Source organism: Bombus vancouverensis, chromosome 2, assembly GCF_051014615.1.
Source record: "Bombus vancouverensis nearcticus chromosome 2, iyBomVanc1_principal, whole genome shotgun sequence".
NCBI classification, from domain to species: Eukaryota; Metazoa; Arthropoda; class Insecta; order Hymenoptera; family Apidae; genus Bombus; species Bombus vancouverensis.
The window spans coordinates 18,587,882-18,603,856 of NC_134912.1; the positions used below are offsets into that span (position 1 = coordinate 18,587,882).

Consider the following 15,975-nt stretch of genomic DNA (forward strand, 5'->3'; position numbering starts at 1 on the left):
TCTATAATATTATTGAACTCAGAATTATACACAAATGAAACGTTATACGTAATTTTAGAAGAAGAAAAAAGGAATTAGATTTCAACAGAATTGAACAGTATTGTATTATTGTACTATTTCATATTATTATTATTATTACATCGCACATCGCATAAGGTTTGTGAGGATTTATACGACATATTTGGATATTCGGGTAAGTTTGGATTTCTGCAATATTTATCGATATCTCGTAAGGATATGATAAAACTTCGGTGAGATAAAAATTTAATATTTCAAAATGGTAAATGTCTTTGGGTAATTGAATTCCTCGAATCAACTTATATCTTTTTAGTTTTTAATTTTACACGATAAGAATTGAATCTTTTAAAAGGGATTAATCGAAAATTTTCGAACAAAACCTAAAAAGTAAAAGTTTTCGAGATAAATTAATTAGTTAACTGGACAAATAAATTATGCACTTTTGAATCTTTAGACGTGGATAAATGGTAACAAAATTTGAACGAACAGGATGAAGAAAGCGGGAACTTTGCACAAGAAATTAACAAGATCGTAGAAATAAATGAAAGATTTCGTGTCGCGTTGCTCAAGCGTTGAATGAACTTTACTTTTAAATAGCTTGGGGATTCGTTTATCAATGGTAGGCATTCAACCGCACATATCGTGGTAAATGTGCAACGTTAGTTATTAATACGAAATGTCAGATAGAACGTTATCGGGTAACCTTTTCAGGCTGCAATTCATCTTTTATAAAAACATAGCCATATTCGACGATTAAAAATCTGCTCAATTTGTAGAGCATTAAAATTATGTTTCAATACTGACGAAGATACTTGAATAAATAAAATACTGGCAGTATTCTAACATTTTAAATCTTACGTAAATTTAAATAATTAAAATATTTCCTTTCTTTTTTCTTCTAGTCGATACTTCTACGTATAAATACTACCGCTACAAATATTATTGTAAATGTTCGAATAATATAAACTACGAACATTCTCACTGAATTATTTGAAGTATCATTATAAAATGTAGATAACATTTAGATTTTTAAATAAGAATCTAACTACGGATACTTATGAGAAATTTAAATGTATATAATTGTTTGCTTATTTAGATAAAACATTTTGTACATTTGTATAAATGTACAAAAAGTAGAAAATACTTCAAATACTCCAAGCTCCACATAAAGCAAAGTACTTGCTTACACTATGAAATATGAAACGAGTTTCTATTTAGAATTCGCGTAAACGTCCGCAGCCTATTAACGATTCTCATCATTCTTCTGTAATTTGCACTCGATTTAGTGCTACAGCCTTTCCAACTTACTTTTCAGCTTTTCTATGTCTTGGTAAAGACGATCTAGGCCAGCCTGCAGCTTCATGTTGTTTTGTGGTGCTGTGGTTGACAGGAGCCTTCTGCTAACAGTCTGCAATGAATCAACAAGGATAATTGGATTAAGCGCGAACTTTAATCTACAATTATTAGGATTGACACGATTAGAGCTTCTTTTCTTTGAAATACAATTCATCTTTATTCGCAACGGGACGCCGTGAGCTTGCGTAACGTTTAATGGATCGTTACGCAACCCGACAATCTGTTCGGAACTTAATTCCTCGATATTTCGTTTCGCCTGTTTTTCTTCTCGCTGTTGCAATTACATTACCATTCGTGCTTAACTCGAAAACCGTGTTTTCCCCGTATTCACGCGTTCAGGATTTTTATCGAAAATTTCGTTATTTCGTAATCTTGAAACAAAGCGTAGGAACAGAGATACAAGAACGAACGTTGCTTTTCTGTTATAAATTTTAGTAATAGAAAGAATACATATATATAAAGAGTATAATTTATCTTATCGTAATTTATATAAATCACTATACAAAGTGAGAAAATTCGAGGATTCGTAATTAAACGTGGTGAACGATTATTATTATTGGTTAGCGAACACAGGCTTATCCCGGCCACAAGATTAATAGTAATTGAAACGTCGGATTTATATAAGTTCCAGCCGCCTAGCCGCTTATTAACGCCGCGATATCCGTATTTCTCGTTGATCTATAATAATTGCAAATTGATTGTTAATTACGTGCTTCCCAAGCGGCAAGAAGTGCACGTGTTGTTACAATACAATCGGACGCGAACAGATACAGCGACGTCCTCCCAGGAAACAGAACGATTAACCAAGATATCTGAGCGGTAATCGAGAATATGATTAAGATATCGATTGTTGTATTGCTGTAGTACGTGCCAGGAATTAAACGGACAAAAAAATAACTGCAACCTCCTGAAGTAGAACCGTGATTAAATTACTCTGTTTTCTCTATTACGATTTGATATTTGCTTCGGTGAACTATGTGCTTGAGTTGAACATTTGCTTTCGATCAGTTGCTCGTCAACAATTTGATACCACTTTAATTATAAAGGATTACATTCGGGAGATTGAAAATCTAAAATAATTAAATTTCTTACGACGGCTGGAAAATTCAGTTCGTTAAAATTGTATCGAGAAACAAGAAGAAATTACACGAACGTAAATGACTTTTGTTTCAAACATCATGAGTGTATATATATATATATGTATATCTTGCTCTTTATTCGTTTTCTTATCTCATCGACGTTTGTCACAAAGCAACGATCATAGAAGGAAAATCCGATTTCGTAAACATAGAACGCAAGAAGAAAAGCACGAAGTTATTTGATAATTCAATCGCAGCTTCGAAGTCAGCATAAAACTGTACCTGAACGATGATGTCACTTTTAAAATGGCCATTCAGTTATCAAGAAGTACATACAGCTGTAAGTACTGTGTATTAAAAGAATGCAACGTCTAAACCATGTTACGTAAATGAAGAATCGTTTAAACGAAGAATAAACACTGTATGAAACGGTTGAAGTTAATTCAATTTTACATCATTTATTTTCATCGATATAGTACGAAGTTAAAGTCACACAATTTTAATTCGGGGCACAACAGCGAATCCTGTATCTTATTAAAAAGTATATTTTATATCTCCATCGTGTGTGTACTGTATCAGAAATATTTTTACTACTTTACTTAAAATCAAACGCAACAATTTTTAAATCGAGCGGAGAAAAATACCGTGAGTTACGAAGAAAATGATTAATAACGTTATAACAAAAAATTGAATTGAAAATTATGGCTGCTGCGATTCCCGGACATTTCTTCCTTTTTTTTTTTTTTTTATTAGACAGTATTTCGCTAGCATTGCAGCTAGAATCTTATCAAATCTGATAATTCATGAGAATATACCGGTAGTGACACTGCCACGCACACATATGTATGTGTATACTCAACACTTGGACTTCAAATTCTAAGAATTCTTGTTAACGATAAATTCGTGAGAAAAAACTCGAGCATTAGAAAGCTTCAAACGTTTCTCACAGAGACGTTCGCCATTGCGAATAATCTACAAAATCCATATTTTCCGGCGTATTGGAAATCAATCTCGCAAATAGTTCGCATATAATTTAACTTCGAATTTTATTCCACATAAAAATATTCTAATTTTGAACAATTTTTATATCGCGTAAAGAAAGCGAAACTCGTTATTGAAACAGCAAAGAAGGAAGAGGAAATACGCTTACGTTAAACTACTATTTCCCCTCGAATTGAAAGATATCGCATAAAATTGGAAAAATTGAAATAAACCTTAAATTGTCTACCCTTGTTTTCTAAAATCTCACGAGATTCCTACCTGAGTGAACTCCTCTTCGCCACCGCTGCTATTATCCTCACAGTCCGAGGCATTCAATACTGTTCGACGATTCCTCTTCGGGTTCATCAGCTGATGACGACTCCTCGTGCGCGATGCACCCTCGGTCAAATTGTAGGGGGTGCGAGATGGCAGGCCGTAACGACGATGTCCAGATGATAACACTTTGTACAGCACCTGAAGACCATACGAAACAATGCCTTTTGTAATTCTAATGCGATGGAACGATGAAAGCCGCTTCCTCCGCGAATTGTTATCGAGGATTGGCGCGTTGTGCGACGTGCCTTAGACGATAGAGACGTCTCTTTGTTGCAGGCCGATGTTCCATGCAAATGTAGCCCGTAAATCCTTGTAAACGAGATATACGTCTCCTTCGGCGCGAACAAGAAAAATTATGCGACATAATTACAATATTGTCTCCAATGCATGTTGATTGCGCGCAACGACTCACATAAGATAAGGGGATGTCGCTTTGTAAGTACAGTGCGATTCAAAAACATCGAGTCACGAGAGGAATAATACGACAAAGGATAAGAAAATGAATTTAACTATTGTCGTGGATAAATATGTGTGATGGTATTGTGCTATATTCGTAATATAAGAATTAATTTATCAGCAACTTGGTTTTCGTGACATTATCATAAATGAGTAAAAATGATGTGGATCGTTAGAGCGAATATCTGGTATATCTCGTTAGCATTTAATATTATACTTTGAATCGTGCGTAACAAAATGAAGGAAATGATTGTATCGTGGCTTTCAATTAACTGGAATATCGCACTGAATTTTCATCTCCTATTTATGGAAATTGATCGTTGCGAAATCGAATCTTTGCGCGAGATTAAGCGGTTCGTGAACGGTAGTCAACGAGAAACATAATAAATTTTATACTTTGTGTTTCGCCATACAAGTAGAACGTGAGATTTTCTTCGAGTAAACGGCGGTACACTTCGATTTCTGTGATGGATATTATGTAATATATCTCCTACGATTATCCGTAATAACTTCAGAAAAACAATGCACAACAATTGCGCAGCAGCGATTTATTAGATGCGATGGTTCCACGTATTTTACTTTTTCTTCCTCAACTTATACCGTTAAACACAATTTTCTCACACAAACCCAAGTTCAAGTACTTCAATAAATCGAACATTTGCTTTTTTCTGATATCAAAACATTCTCTAACTGAACCTTGGCTTCTTATCTGAACATGGTCTAAGAAAAATAAAGAAAAGAAAAAGAAGAACGTTCAAAATAGATTCTTTCCATTAAGGCGATACTCGTTTATCTCGTGGTATATCTTTTCATTCCGCTAAGGCTCTCACGTTTTCACAAAAACAAGATTGCATAATGACGTGCAACACTGTTTTCAAGCATTTACAATCGTTAATTCCTCTGAACGTCTTCGACGAGCGAAGAAAACGCAAGACAAACCAAAAGTACACGATTCGATTCCGGATGATCGAACATCCGCGAGTTACAAAAGAAGAGTAAGATACAGAAAGAGGTTAGGAGCGAGTCTAGAAAATTTCACGTGCACCTTGTGCAACTTCCTCGTGGTTAAATCGTATCCGGGCACAATAGGAGAACATTTTCAACCAGAAGAAAGTGGCAAACGTGCGGATGTTGCTTGCCATACGGCTCGAACGCCGCGCGAAAAGAATGATTCCTCGATCTTACATAAGTACCGGTGCAGCTTGCGTCAATGATTGTACCAGCCTCTAAGTTACATAATGACCGTTCGAAATTCAATTTGTCGTGCCTCTTCGACTCGTTCGACGAATTCTAACCCCAGGTCGCCCCCGTGGCGCCATTAAATCGGACGCTCTGGCGATAGTTGGCTCGATTGCATAGTCCACGGTGGTTTACCGCGCGAGATTAATCTCATGCGGCTGGCATTGTAATTTAGAACTATCCGTATGGGATCTTACGAAATTGTTTGATTAAATATCATGATTGGAACATTTATTAATTAAACTTGTTCGTTATTGTGAAATTTCAGGGTTTTCGGCCCAACGAAAGTTTGGCCATCGTGCTAGCTAGGCTATTTTGTGTAATTTAGAAATGATCTTAGTGGTACGTTTCATATTGATAGCTGATGTTTCGTTAACGCGTGTTATGCTTCGGTACAATCGATGGGAAAATTCTAATGTTATGTTTGCTCAATCGCTTAAAGTATTCTATATAATTACGAAATAGCGTTTTCCAGATGAACCACAGACTGATGGAAAAGAAGCAACGGTGGAATACCCGCGATAAATTTTGATTCTGCAGCTGCTCCGGCTTATTCTCGCGTCGGAAAAAACAATAGTCGCGATCCAAAGAGCCAGACGTCTCGAGTTGCTGTGAGTGATTATCGCTGGCCTTGCCTCCAATGTGGACTAGCCTTGGGTCACTCACCTGGAGAGCCTTATTGGAATTATCGGGTTGTCACATGGTCGACTGATATGACGTTCAGGAGGTCAACAGGGAAATAAATTTGTTCTTTTTCTACTTAGTTGAAATTTGTTTTCTTTGGACGCGTAGGACGCTCGTAAGTTTATTATATAACGAAGAATCGAATCGTATGCGTGGCTCGGCCTAATGCCCCAAGGTATTCATGAATGTCAATTCACAGAATATTTATCGTCTAACTTAGGCTATTCATCTTCACGCCCACGTGACGTGTGGATGTTTCGTGGAAGAATGATATCGTCGAAATTTACGAGATAATTGTAGAAATCAATTTAGATCAAGGCGCAAAGAATCAAACGTCGAATTCATCTTTCGTTGTTTTTCTTTATAGTTTGAATGGTAAAATTCGTATCTTTGGGTATTTCTTTGAGAAAAAGAAAATAATAACTCGAAGACAATTGGTATTAAAATTGAATCTGTAAAATCGGATCGTTTAAATATCAAGAATGACGAAAAACAAATATTTTTTCCAACTCGCTGCATGCATCGATCTACAGATTATACGTAATTCCTATAAAATGATTTTACGTGAGAAAACTTCGATTCGACTTGAATAAGAAAATTCATTTTTGCGATCTTGCTGTTCGAGCATTTTGGCTCGTTCGAACTTTCCAACATAATTTCATTAGTGACTTGATTAATCAGATGTTTCTCAGAAAATGGAGAAATGATTGTGTAAAGGCTGCCTAAGAGAGTGGTGTGTGCGTGATGAGGTCTTCGGTTAATGCCACGCGGTATAATTCTTACAGTCATCACGATTCTTTCTCGCGAGAAATCAGATTTAATCGAACTTAATTAACCCGTTGATGCCAGCTTGGACTTGTAAGTTTTTCAGGCGAAGGTGACTTCGTCGACACTCCATTATACTGTAAATTATTATACATCTCGTAAGGTTTTTGCGCTTTTAACCGTACACCTTACACAGACAGAATCCATATTAATTTCATTCAATAAATTTACATAACTTTATTTACAACATATGCGAAATTATTCATCTAATTAGGCCGACTACGTCGCAGAAACAGAACGAAGAACGACCGCCATTGTGACTAATTAAAAATCAATTCATTAGTTCCGTTTTACACTTTCGAAAGAAATATCATTTTATAAATCTGAGAATATTGAGATATTATAATACGTTAAAAGGTGTAAAACCAGTTTCTTTATTATATAATATATTTTATTTAATTTCCAGCCAGTAAATAATGTTCCTCGTATATCTTTGAACTAATCAAATATTCATATATTTGATTAAACGTACGATCCAATAGACATACGAAGTATCCCATTCTACATACGTTTCTGTTGAAAATGACAACGTGAGTTCGTGCTCGCCATCCATATGCAGATGCGTTAGTTATAAGAAATAGTAACCAGAGGATGATCCTATTTACAATCGACAGATTTAATCGATAGGCTTAAGATGCTTTTTTGTTTTTGTCTCTAGTTTTTGTAAGCGCGTGTAATAAAGGTTTTTTTCGACCCAGAACGGTGTGATAGATTTATCCATTCAATAAAATAACAATTATTCTGATCTTACCTCTGAGTATAGAAATAACAACAGTTTCAATTGCAGAGCTTCTTCTTTTTTTTTTTTTTTAAGTTTACAGACTATAGCAAGGATCTTTTCACATTGCTCCGCTTTAAATCTTCTTTATCGCCAGAGCGAGACATTCAATACGTAGAAACTGTTGTTATGCTACAAAGTTACTATAAACATTTAGTAGAAAAATTACAGTATTGTGAATTTTATTCTCATAAATCTACGAGACATAAACTTCATATCTATAATAATCAGGTTAATACTAGCCGACGTACATTTCTCTTCCAATTATCATATTCTTTGTATTTTCCACGTATTCTCGTGACGCGCGATAGTTTACTAACGACACAAAGGAGAGGGAAGAAAAAACGATACGAGAAGCGAGGAATCGGCACGAAAGTCAGAATCGAGAGGAACACGCGTCACGCAACAAACAGTACGCTCTCCTCGAACAGCGTGTCTATTCGCGAGTAGTTATCATTGCCCCGGTACGGGTCACTCACCTGACGACTATCATACCGAGTCATTAAGCTACACCGCTAGCAGCCGTACCGGAAATGCCGTCGCGCACAGACGTCCATTTCTTTTGTACACGTTCGTGACTTCGTCGCGGTATCTTGATCTCTCTTTTGCTCGTTTGTACTGTTCATCCGCGAGTACTTATCCACCGGTCGTGCATCGTTCGCGACCATATTAAAATGAGAATAAACGCTAACGGATCCCTCGCCAAAGGATTTCGTTCCGTGTGGAGAATTACACGCGGATCGAGTCGTTGACTCTTTCAGGTCTAACGTCGGACGCTTCTAAAGCAGTGTTACGCTTTATTTATGCTACTCCTTTCGCGTAGACAACGCAATTTATGTAACATCGTGTCGTAATTTCATATACGAGCGTGCTTGATTAAAGTAATCACTAAATATTGCATTGGAACAATAATTAAGGTAATGTAATCTGAAAACAATTTAGTGCAGTATTAATCTAAATAATTGAATTCAAATAAATCTATGTAAATAAATAATATGGTATTTTATCTAAATAAATGATGGTATTCTTGGATTCTCGTTCAGTGGATATTATCTTTTCTTTCCTGATGTTGAGATGGACATTGTAAATGACTAGTTGAAAGTATTGAAGTAAGTAAAGATAAGACGAATGTAAAAATTCTAGCGATATTTTTAATATTTATATACATTAATTTAATATTATTTACCCATCGATTAATTTCTATGAACGTTACTTTGTGATGTTTTTATATGGAACTACTTTTAGTATGTAGAAAGTTAATTGTATTCGTACGTACGACGGTGGAATTGTTTACAAAGATTTGTCAAAAGTAACTTATCAGTAGAAGTATATAAATATCGTTAACAAATCACAGCAAGAAAATTGTTGCAAGTAACCTTTCTTTATCAATGTCGAAATAAAATTCACTTGTCCTCTGTTGTTACAGCTCATAGTACATGTTATTCTAAGGTTATAAGAAAACGCGTAGAATTAACCGCAGAACATAACGTGATGTTTATCGAAGTTTATCAAGAAAAGCGTGGAAAACGCGTAATAAATTAACTCGATAACAATCAACAGAACGATCGAGATAACAGTGAACGTAGTAAATGAGTTTCTTTTTGTGCATTTTTTTAAATATGTAATAAACAACTTTGTAATTTCATCTTCTATAGCCACTAAAGAAATCACAATTATCACAGAAAAAAATCTAATTTATCTGATAGACTTTGTTGCATCGTTCAAGGATGGCTGATTTTATTTGTCAGTCTCCTTCTTCAAATTATCATAAACTCTTCGGCGACGATTGATTGCTAAGATCTCGATATTGAAATAAAAATGATAAGAATGTTATTGCAGCAATTGTACGCTGTTTTTCTCTAACAGAAATTACGTTAAAGGGTCGCGCAGGTTTTCGCAGTGGAACAAGGCGCGAAAGGTGAACGTTATCCGCAGGACGACGTAACATTTAGACTTAATATAAAAATCGACATACCTTGATCAATTCGTGACGCACAGCTTGAGGATTCTTGTCGATAGCTACGCTAATACAAAGGGCAAACAGCGCCTCCTCGTGTCTGCCAAGAGCCGACAAAGCCACCCCTCGTCTGTAATGACCCTGTTGACAAATGACAAAGCAGTAATTAAAATCCGCTCCGTTTTAACTGGTGATTGATATCTCATAAAGTGAAAATCTTATGAAATTTTTATAAAATATTCAGAATATTACTCGATAACCTGTTCTACTCACACGACGAATATCAATAGAAAAATAGGACAATATTATAATAAAAGCTTGTCAAATGCATAATACTTCCTGAGCAAAGTATCTCGAATAAACAGTTATTTTTAATTTCCACTTTTCACCTTAACGGGACTGACATAAACGCGTAATTTGTGTAGAACGGTACCAACATACAAAACCAACTACAAAGATGTATGAGATGCATAGGCGTAGAAACAGGAAGAACTTTATCGATGAATCAACGTTGTTTTATCGAGGAATTAATGTTGCAAGAATGCACGGCGTGATGTTCATTCATTTTAATTGGTTCGTTCATGCAAATATAAAATCAGTCAGATCTTTTTTTCTCTGAGCTTAAATTATTCAGATGTGTAGAGAGAGAGAGAGAGAGAGAGAGAGAGAGAGAGAACTACGCATGTAAATTGCTTTACATAAAGGAATACAAATGATTACTTTTATTTCATTATATCGGCGGATGATGCATATGGTTTTTTTCCTTATGCTGCACGATATTTCCATTGTTAGCAACAATGTTATCTCGTGATAATACAAACCGTTATCAATTTACGTCATTACTATAAATGATATAGCTACCGCGGCGTTATCGATCGGAAAAAAATTCGTTCGTCATATCGTATTTTGAGTAACATATTAGCGGATTTAATGGACAGACACAACATTAAAATTGATCGAAGTATTTTTATTTCATGATTATAGGAATAACAGAAAACGGAGGTAAGTTTACATATTAATATCATTTTACGAATAAGAAACATCGAAATATTATTATTTAATAAACTATCTAAACTTTCTAAAAATAATTTTTTATCCTTAACATTACCAGAAGTTAAACTAATGACAATTTTTAATATTTACCATCTGATTCGTATCGTAAAATTAATTCAGTGAAATATACGTAAAATTAATGAAACTGAAAGAAAATTCTTCCTACTTGTCACGTTTCTCAATAGGGTGGTTGCTTTGAATCAGACATCTAATCTAACCCTCGGATCTCGGTTGAAAATAATGTGTCACGCGTGGCTTGGTGAGTTTGGGCCAGGATTGGGTTAAGGGTAAAAGGACAATACGTAGCCAGACATCTGATCGAACTGCGTGCCAAGTAGGAGAAACACACTCTTATGTTACAGTCACGCGAGAAATTTCAATCAAATATTCTTGTACGCAATCGTTATTTTCAATCTTACATGTCACATCTTTTTTAGCTTTCATAGAAATGTTTGAATATTAAAACAGATCGCATGACAAAAGATAAATATGGCGAAAATATTTTCCGACTTATATCAAATAAAATGCACTGCAATTAAATAAACAGCTTTATTCATAATTCAAGAACCATGCGTCATAACTTATTAATATATTATACGTGACACATTATTTTCATTGACTCGAACGTTATCACGCGTTTCTAAAAAGGCGCACGCCAAGAAATCCATCCAATTCTATGACAAGTAAAAACTAAGTTGACATAAAACATCAAATAAATTATTTTCTCGTATACACGCGATACAAATTATTTGCACGTTCACTGCTCCTTTGCACGCTATTCTAACGCGATAATGTACCATGACAAAAAGGTGTTTCTCACCTTGCCCCAGTCCGGTCGTAGCCTAACAGCATGATCAGCATCCGTAAGGGAGGCTTGAGGCCTATTCAGCAGGAGCAAAACGTGAGCCCTGTTGCTAAGATGGAGTGGGCTGTTTGGCGCTGAAACAGGAGGAAACAGGAACGTAAAGCATCGCTAGGATATTGACTCCGATGAGTACAGACGGGAATTCTCTTGGCAACAAGATGGTCCCTTCTGTTTCACCGCAATACCTTTTCTCGCAGATTAAATTTCGGGGAAAGATTTCACCTAACAATGGAGGAAATTCTTCGACAAAACCGATGTTTCTAAAGCCTCTAAAAATTCTGTGGGGAAGTTCAATTTGATTAAACAATTTCCTTGTCACGACAAATATCTTTTTCACTTTTGCATAAGCGTAAAACGATCTCCCGCTGAATACAAATTCGTGTAACTCAATGACGCTCTCCAAATCTCGACATCGTCCTTATTCTTAAATCGCTATTCGATAAGCGTTCGCGTCATTGAGATTTCACGACGAATGTTGATTGCCCGAGAAGCCATTTCAATCGTTTGAATAATGTATAAAGCGGATCGTAAATTAAGAAATTAACCAGCCGTCGCAGAATCGTTAATTATTTTGTACTTTTTCGTAAAGAAAGTAATAGCGTGCTGTAGATTTCTTCGTTGCCATAAAACTACAAATCGCGAATGGAATAGAGTAATGATAATAATCGCCTAAAAAGGCAATTCGTTTATTTATAGGCTATGCCAACGAGGAACATTATGCGATGCAAGCGTCGACGTTTCTCTCCCAATTTATTCGCAGAACATAAAATTGTTTCACAAGTTCTCAGAATGTACCGTATATTTCTAATTTTATCATTCTGATCTGGTTTCTCATTATACGAATATATATTCCGTTTTGAGAGAATATTTAAACAAAAAGTAGAATTTATATCTTTACGACTATCGTGAGTCACATTAAGGTAGAAGCAATCCTATCTGAACATCGACCAAAAGAAATCTTCTCCACGCAAGAAATCGTCCTTAAAGTAACATTTAAATTTGCGTCATTCGAAGATTATTGCTGGACGTTGATGAAAATAAAAAATAAATAATACAATTTTCTTCGCGTACATACGATTAATACGAAATTATGGAATTGAGTAGAGGTATTAAACCGACTCGGAATTAAAGAAAACGATTTCGATCGCATTACTCCTCCCATAAGCGCCGATCGAACGAATCAGCCTAATGCAACGTTTCATCCTATAATTTGCTCAAGGTAAAGTTTACTATGAAACAGACGCTCGTGTAAGCCGAATGCGCGTAGTCACGCTGGAACATCGTCATGTAACTTTCTCGAAATAGGTTTGTACGCGGTCACGATTTCGATGGCATCCGTTCCTCTTCGAGACTGTGCGCATATGAACGAAATATTCACCGCTATTCCATAATTACGACGGTTCGCTGTGTGATTGAAAGTTCATTTATTACGCGTAAAATATCATTTAAACGCGAGCTACTAGCTACTCCTCTGTCCGTCGTTATAAAATCAAGTCGAATGAAAAACGGTAAATACGGTAAATTAAAATTGAACTTATATGACGCGGTAATATCACTATTTAACTTTGGTCGATAAAAGTATCAACAAATATCTCGCTGTAATCCAACCATTCTGAACTCTCTACTTTCTGATCAATATTCTCAACAATCTTATCTTATAACAGTAGATATATCTCTTTCAATAATAAAAAAAATCTCTTTGCCAACATTGAAGATCATATCAATGCTAAGGTTCCAAGTATTACAATAGCACAAATAATCACACTTGGCGATCAACTTAAAACCAAACCAAATTGCTCATCGTCAAAATTAAATATCACGTTAATTTCGATCTTCCAAATGATACCATAAATCATCATAAAACTCGCTATTGCGGCTATACTAAAACGTGCTACAAAAATTCATCGTCGCGACCCTATTCTGTCTTCATAATCGTAGTAAGTGACAAGGCAATCCGGTGAATAGAGTATTCGTATATCGCAAGACTAAATGTCGCACGCGCCACAATCCGCAAAACGCGTTTAAAGAAGATTTACGATGTCGACAGACCTGCGGTCAGCGTTGATAAATGAAGGTCGATGAATCGGTTCGACTTGGCATTGGTGGTGATGGCGCGTGCCGGAAATTCGTCCTCGACCAGGCAAGGGCCTCTACCCGCGGAGGCAATGACATTGCTCACAATGCCAGGATGCAGTCCCGCCTGTATCGTGCAAATCGCATGCTCGTCACTCGCAACCAACGCTTTTCTTGACGGTACTGTGGCAGCTTGTTGCTCGTTTTCGTTCAACTGACACCGATTATGACAGTGAGGGTTTAGCGTGAAGAATGGCGATTTTACGGTCGAACGATGAAGTAAACTGGCCACCTTGCAATTCTCTTTTTCACGCTGAGTATAAACTTTGCGAGTTTACGAGTTTGCTTCTCGTTTAAAACGTCGTGTTTTAGTAATAAAGCTTAAACCAGAGATTGTTGACTTTTTCGAATTTTTCGCTAAATTAACGTCCTACTTAGATTTCTGCTTGACAAGAATGAATTTACGTAGAAGGAAGTTGACGCAATGTATTGGCATCGTTGCATTTAAGGAAAATAAGCGTCTAGAAGAAAATATATTTATATATGACTAAAAAGCACGAAAGTTTACAGAAAGATAAATTTAATTAAATCTAAAAACACTTGTTACTATTTATTCGCCTCTTAAAGCAAATGTAATAAACGCTGGCAGACCACGTATTCAAGTGATAAATAAATTAAGTATCAAAAGTAACAGAAACGCGTTTCTCAGCTGTGTTGGAAATTTTCATTTTTAGCTCGCGTATCATATCAGCAAAATAAGACTGCAATCCGTCGTTCAATTTTCCAAAAATAATATTTTCAGTTATATTTAAGTAATATGTGAATAATATGTAGCGGACAAATTTAAAGACAAATGTGCGAAGTAAAATAACATTTTAATCTTTAATAACGTGATTTATAGAGGGATTAACCTCTCTAAGTGGCGAAATGCATAAAAGAACGCTTATACATCGAACAGCGCGTTCCAAATGCGGTTTCGTAGGCAAGAGGAACGTTTACATCCTTAACGAGTGAACGCGGCTCATAAATTCTCCGTTAAAAATTCCATATTCTTCTGAAAAGGAAGAGCCAACATCGAAACGACGTTTACAGCTTTAAAAAGGAAAAATGTTCAACTTCCTGTAGTCTACGGAAAACGATTGAAAAAGAAAGAAAAATACATAAAAGTAGAAAGACATAAAACCATCTTCTTCCATGAGATCATCGTCGAAATTTATTTTCAATCGCTTCTGGAGGTATTCGAGAAATACAACAAGAGCATTACGTTCGAAGCGAACATTTTGACAAAATATTATCACCTTTAATTTTTCTTTTTTTTTCGATACGATATACCTAATAATCAAACCCCTAAAAATTCAAATGAACATAGAATATTATTTTATTCTTATAAACTCGTGGCGAGAGTGCAACACGATACGGAAAGAAGTCAAAGTCATTAAAAAACAGGGCCAACCAGTTTCGATCTGAACCGCTCTGCTGCGAAGAAAGACAAAGGGCCTTCTGAGCGCGTCGCACGAGAACAGGATGTCGGGTTCAATCGATAGAAGTTCATTCCGAGAACAAGTTACGAGCTGCAATACTCCACAACACTTCCACACAGACGCAAGTAATAATCTGCCCACGCGAGTACCTCCCGAGGAGAGGCAAAAAAGAAAAAAAAAAGAAGAAACAGAAAACCAGGTCTGTCTAACCGTTCAACCAAATGCACGGAATATCAGCACGTTTTTTTCCAGACAAATAAGCCCTTATGAATCTTATACGTATCGTTCAAGTGTTCCTCGACTGTGAAACACATGTAAAAGAGATTAAAGGCTGATACAAGCAACAACCTTTACCCTGAACATCTAACGAATAGACACGTGATCGGCCAATGAACGAGATCCAGATGTTCGTTAAATTGGCCCGATGAGTCAGCAAAGGAGCACGTAAAAGTGTCACTGGAATTTTGGACCGTTCTTTGAAGCATTTTTTGTGTGCATGCAAAAATAGAAATTCTGAAATGCCTTCTGATTTACGGATACGAGGAAAATAAATCTTAGTATGGTATTTAGGATGATCTAAAATCGTATTCGCACGTAGCAACGTTAAAGATATATTTATTTTCTTTGCGCGCTGTTTTTAACAGAAGAAGGCTTATGACTTGATTGAAATTGGTCGTAAAAATGATCAACTGCTCACAACTAATAAGATTATTCGTTAATTCGACCGATCGTATTACACGGTATTATATCTCTATTTCCTGGCTACAGAATCGAGATGCAGACCGAGTAATCGA

The 15,975-nt window shown here is 35.9% G+C and overlaps 1 protein-coding gene across 1 annotated transcript in view; it reads right to left on the reverse strand.

Annotated features, from left to right (window-relative positions):
- Positions 1–15,975, reverse strand: part of LOC117166584 (LON peptidase N-terminal domain and RING finger protein 3) — a 65,775-nt gene that overhangs the window by 7,528 nt on the left and 42,272 nt on the right. The window contains exons 2-5 of the mRNA XM_033350671.2: positions 11,583–11,701; positions 9,728–9,850; positions 3,714–3,908; positions 1,327–1,426 (exon numbers count right to left, since the gene is read on the reverse strand). Coding sequence (XP_033206562.2) covers positions 1,327–1,426; positions 3,714–3,908; positions 9,728–9,850; positions 11,583–11,701 — 537 coding nt within the window. The remainder of the gene's footprint in view (positions 1–1,326; positions 1,427–3,713; positions 3,909–9,727; positions 9,851–11,582; positions 11,702–15,975) is intronic.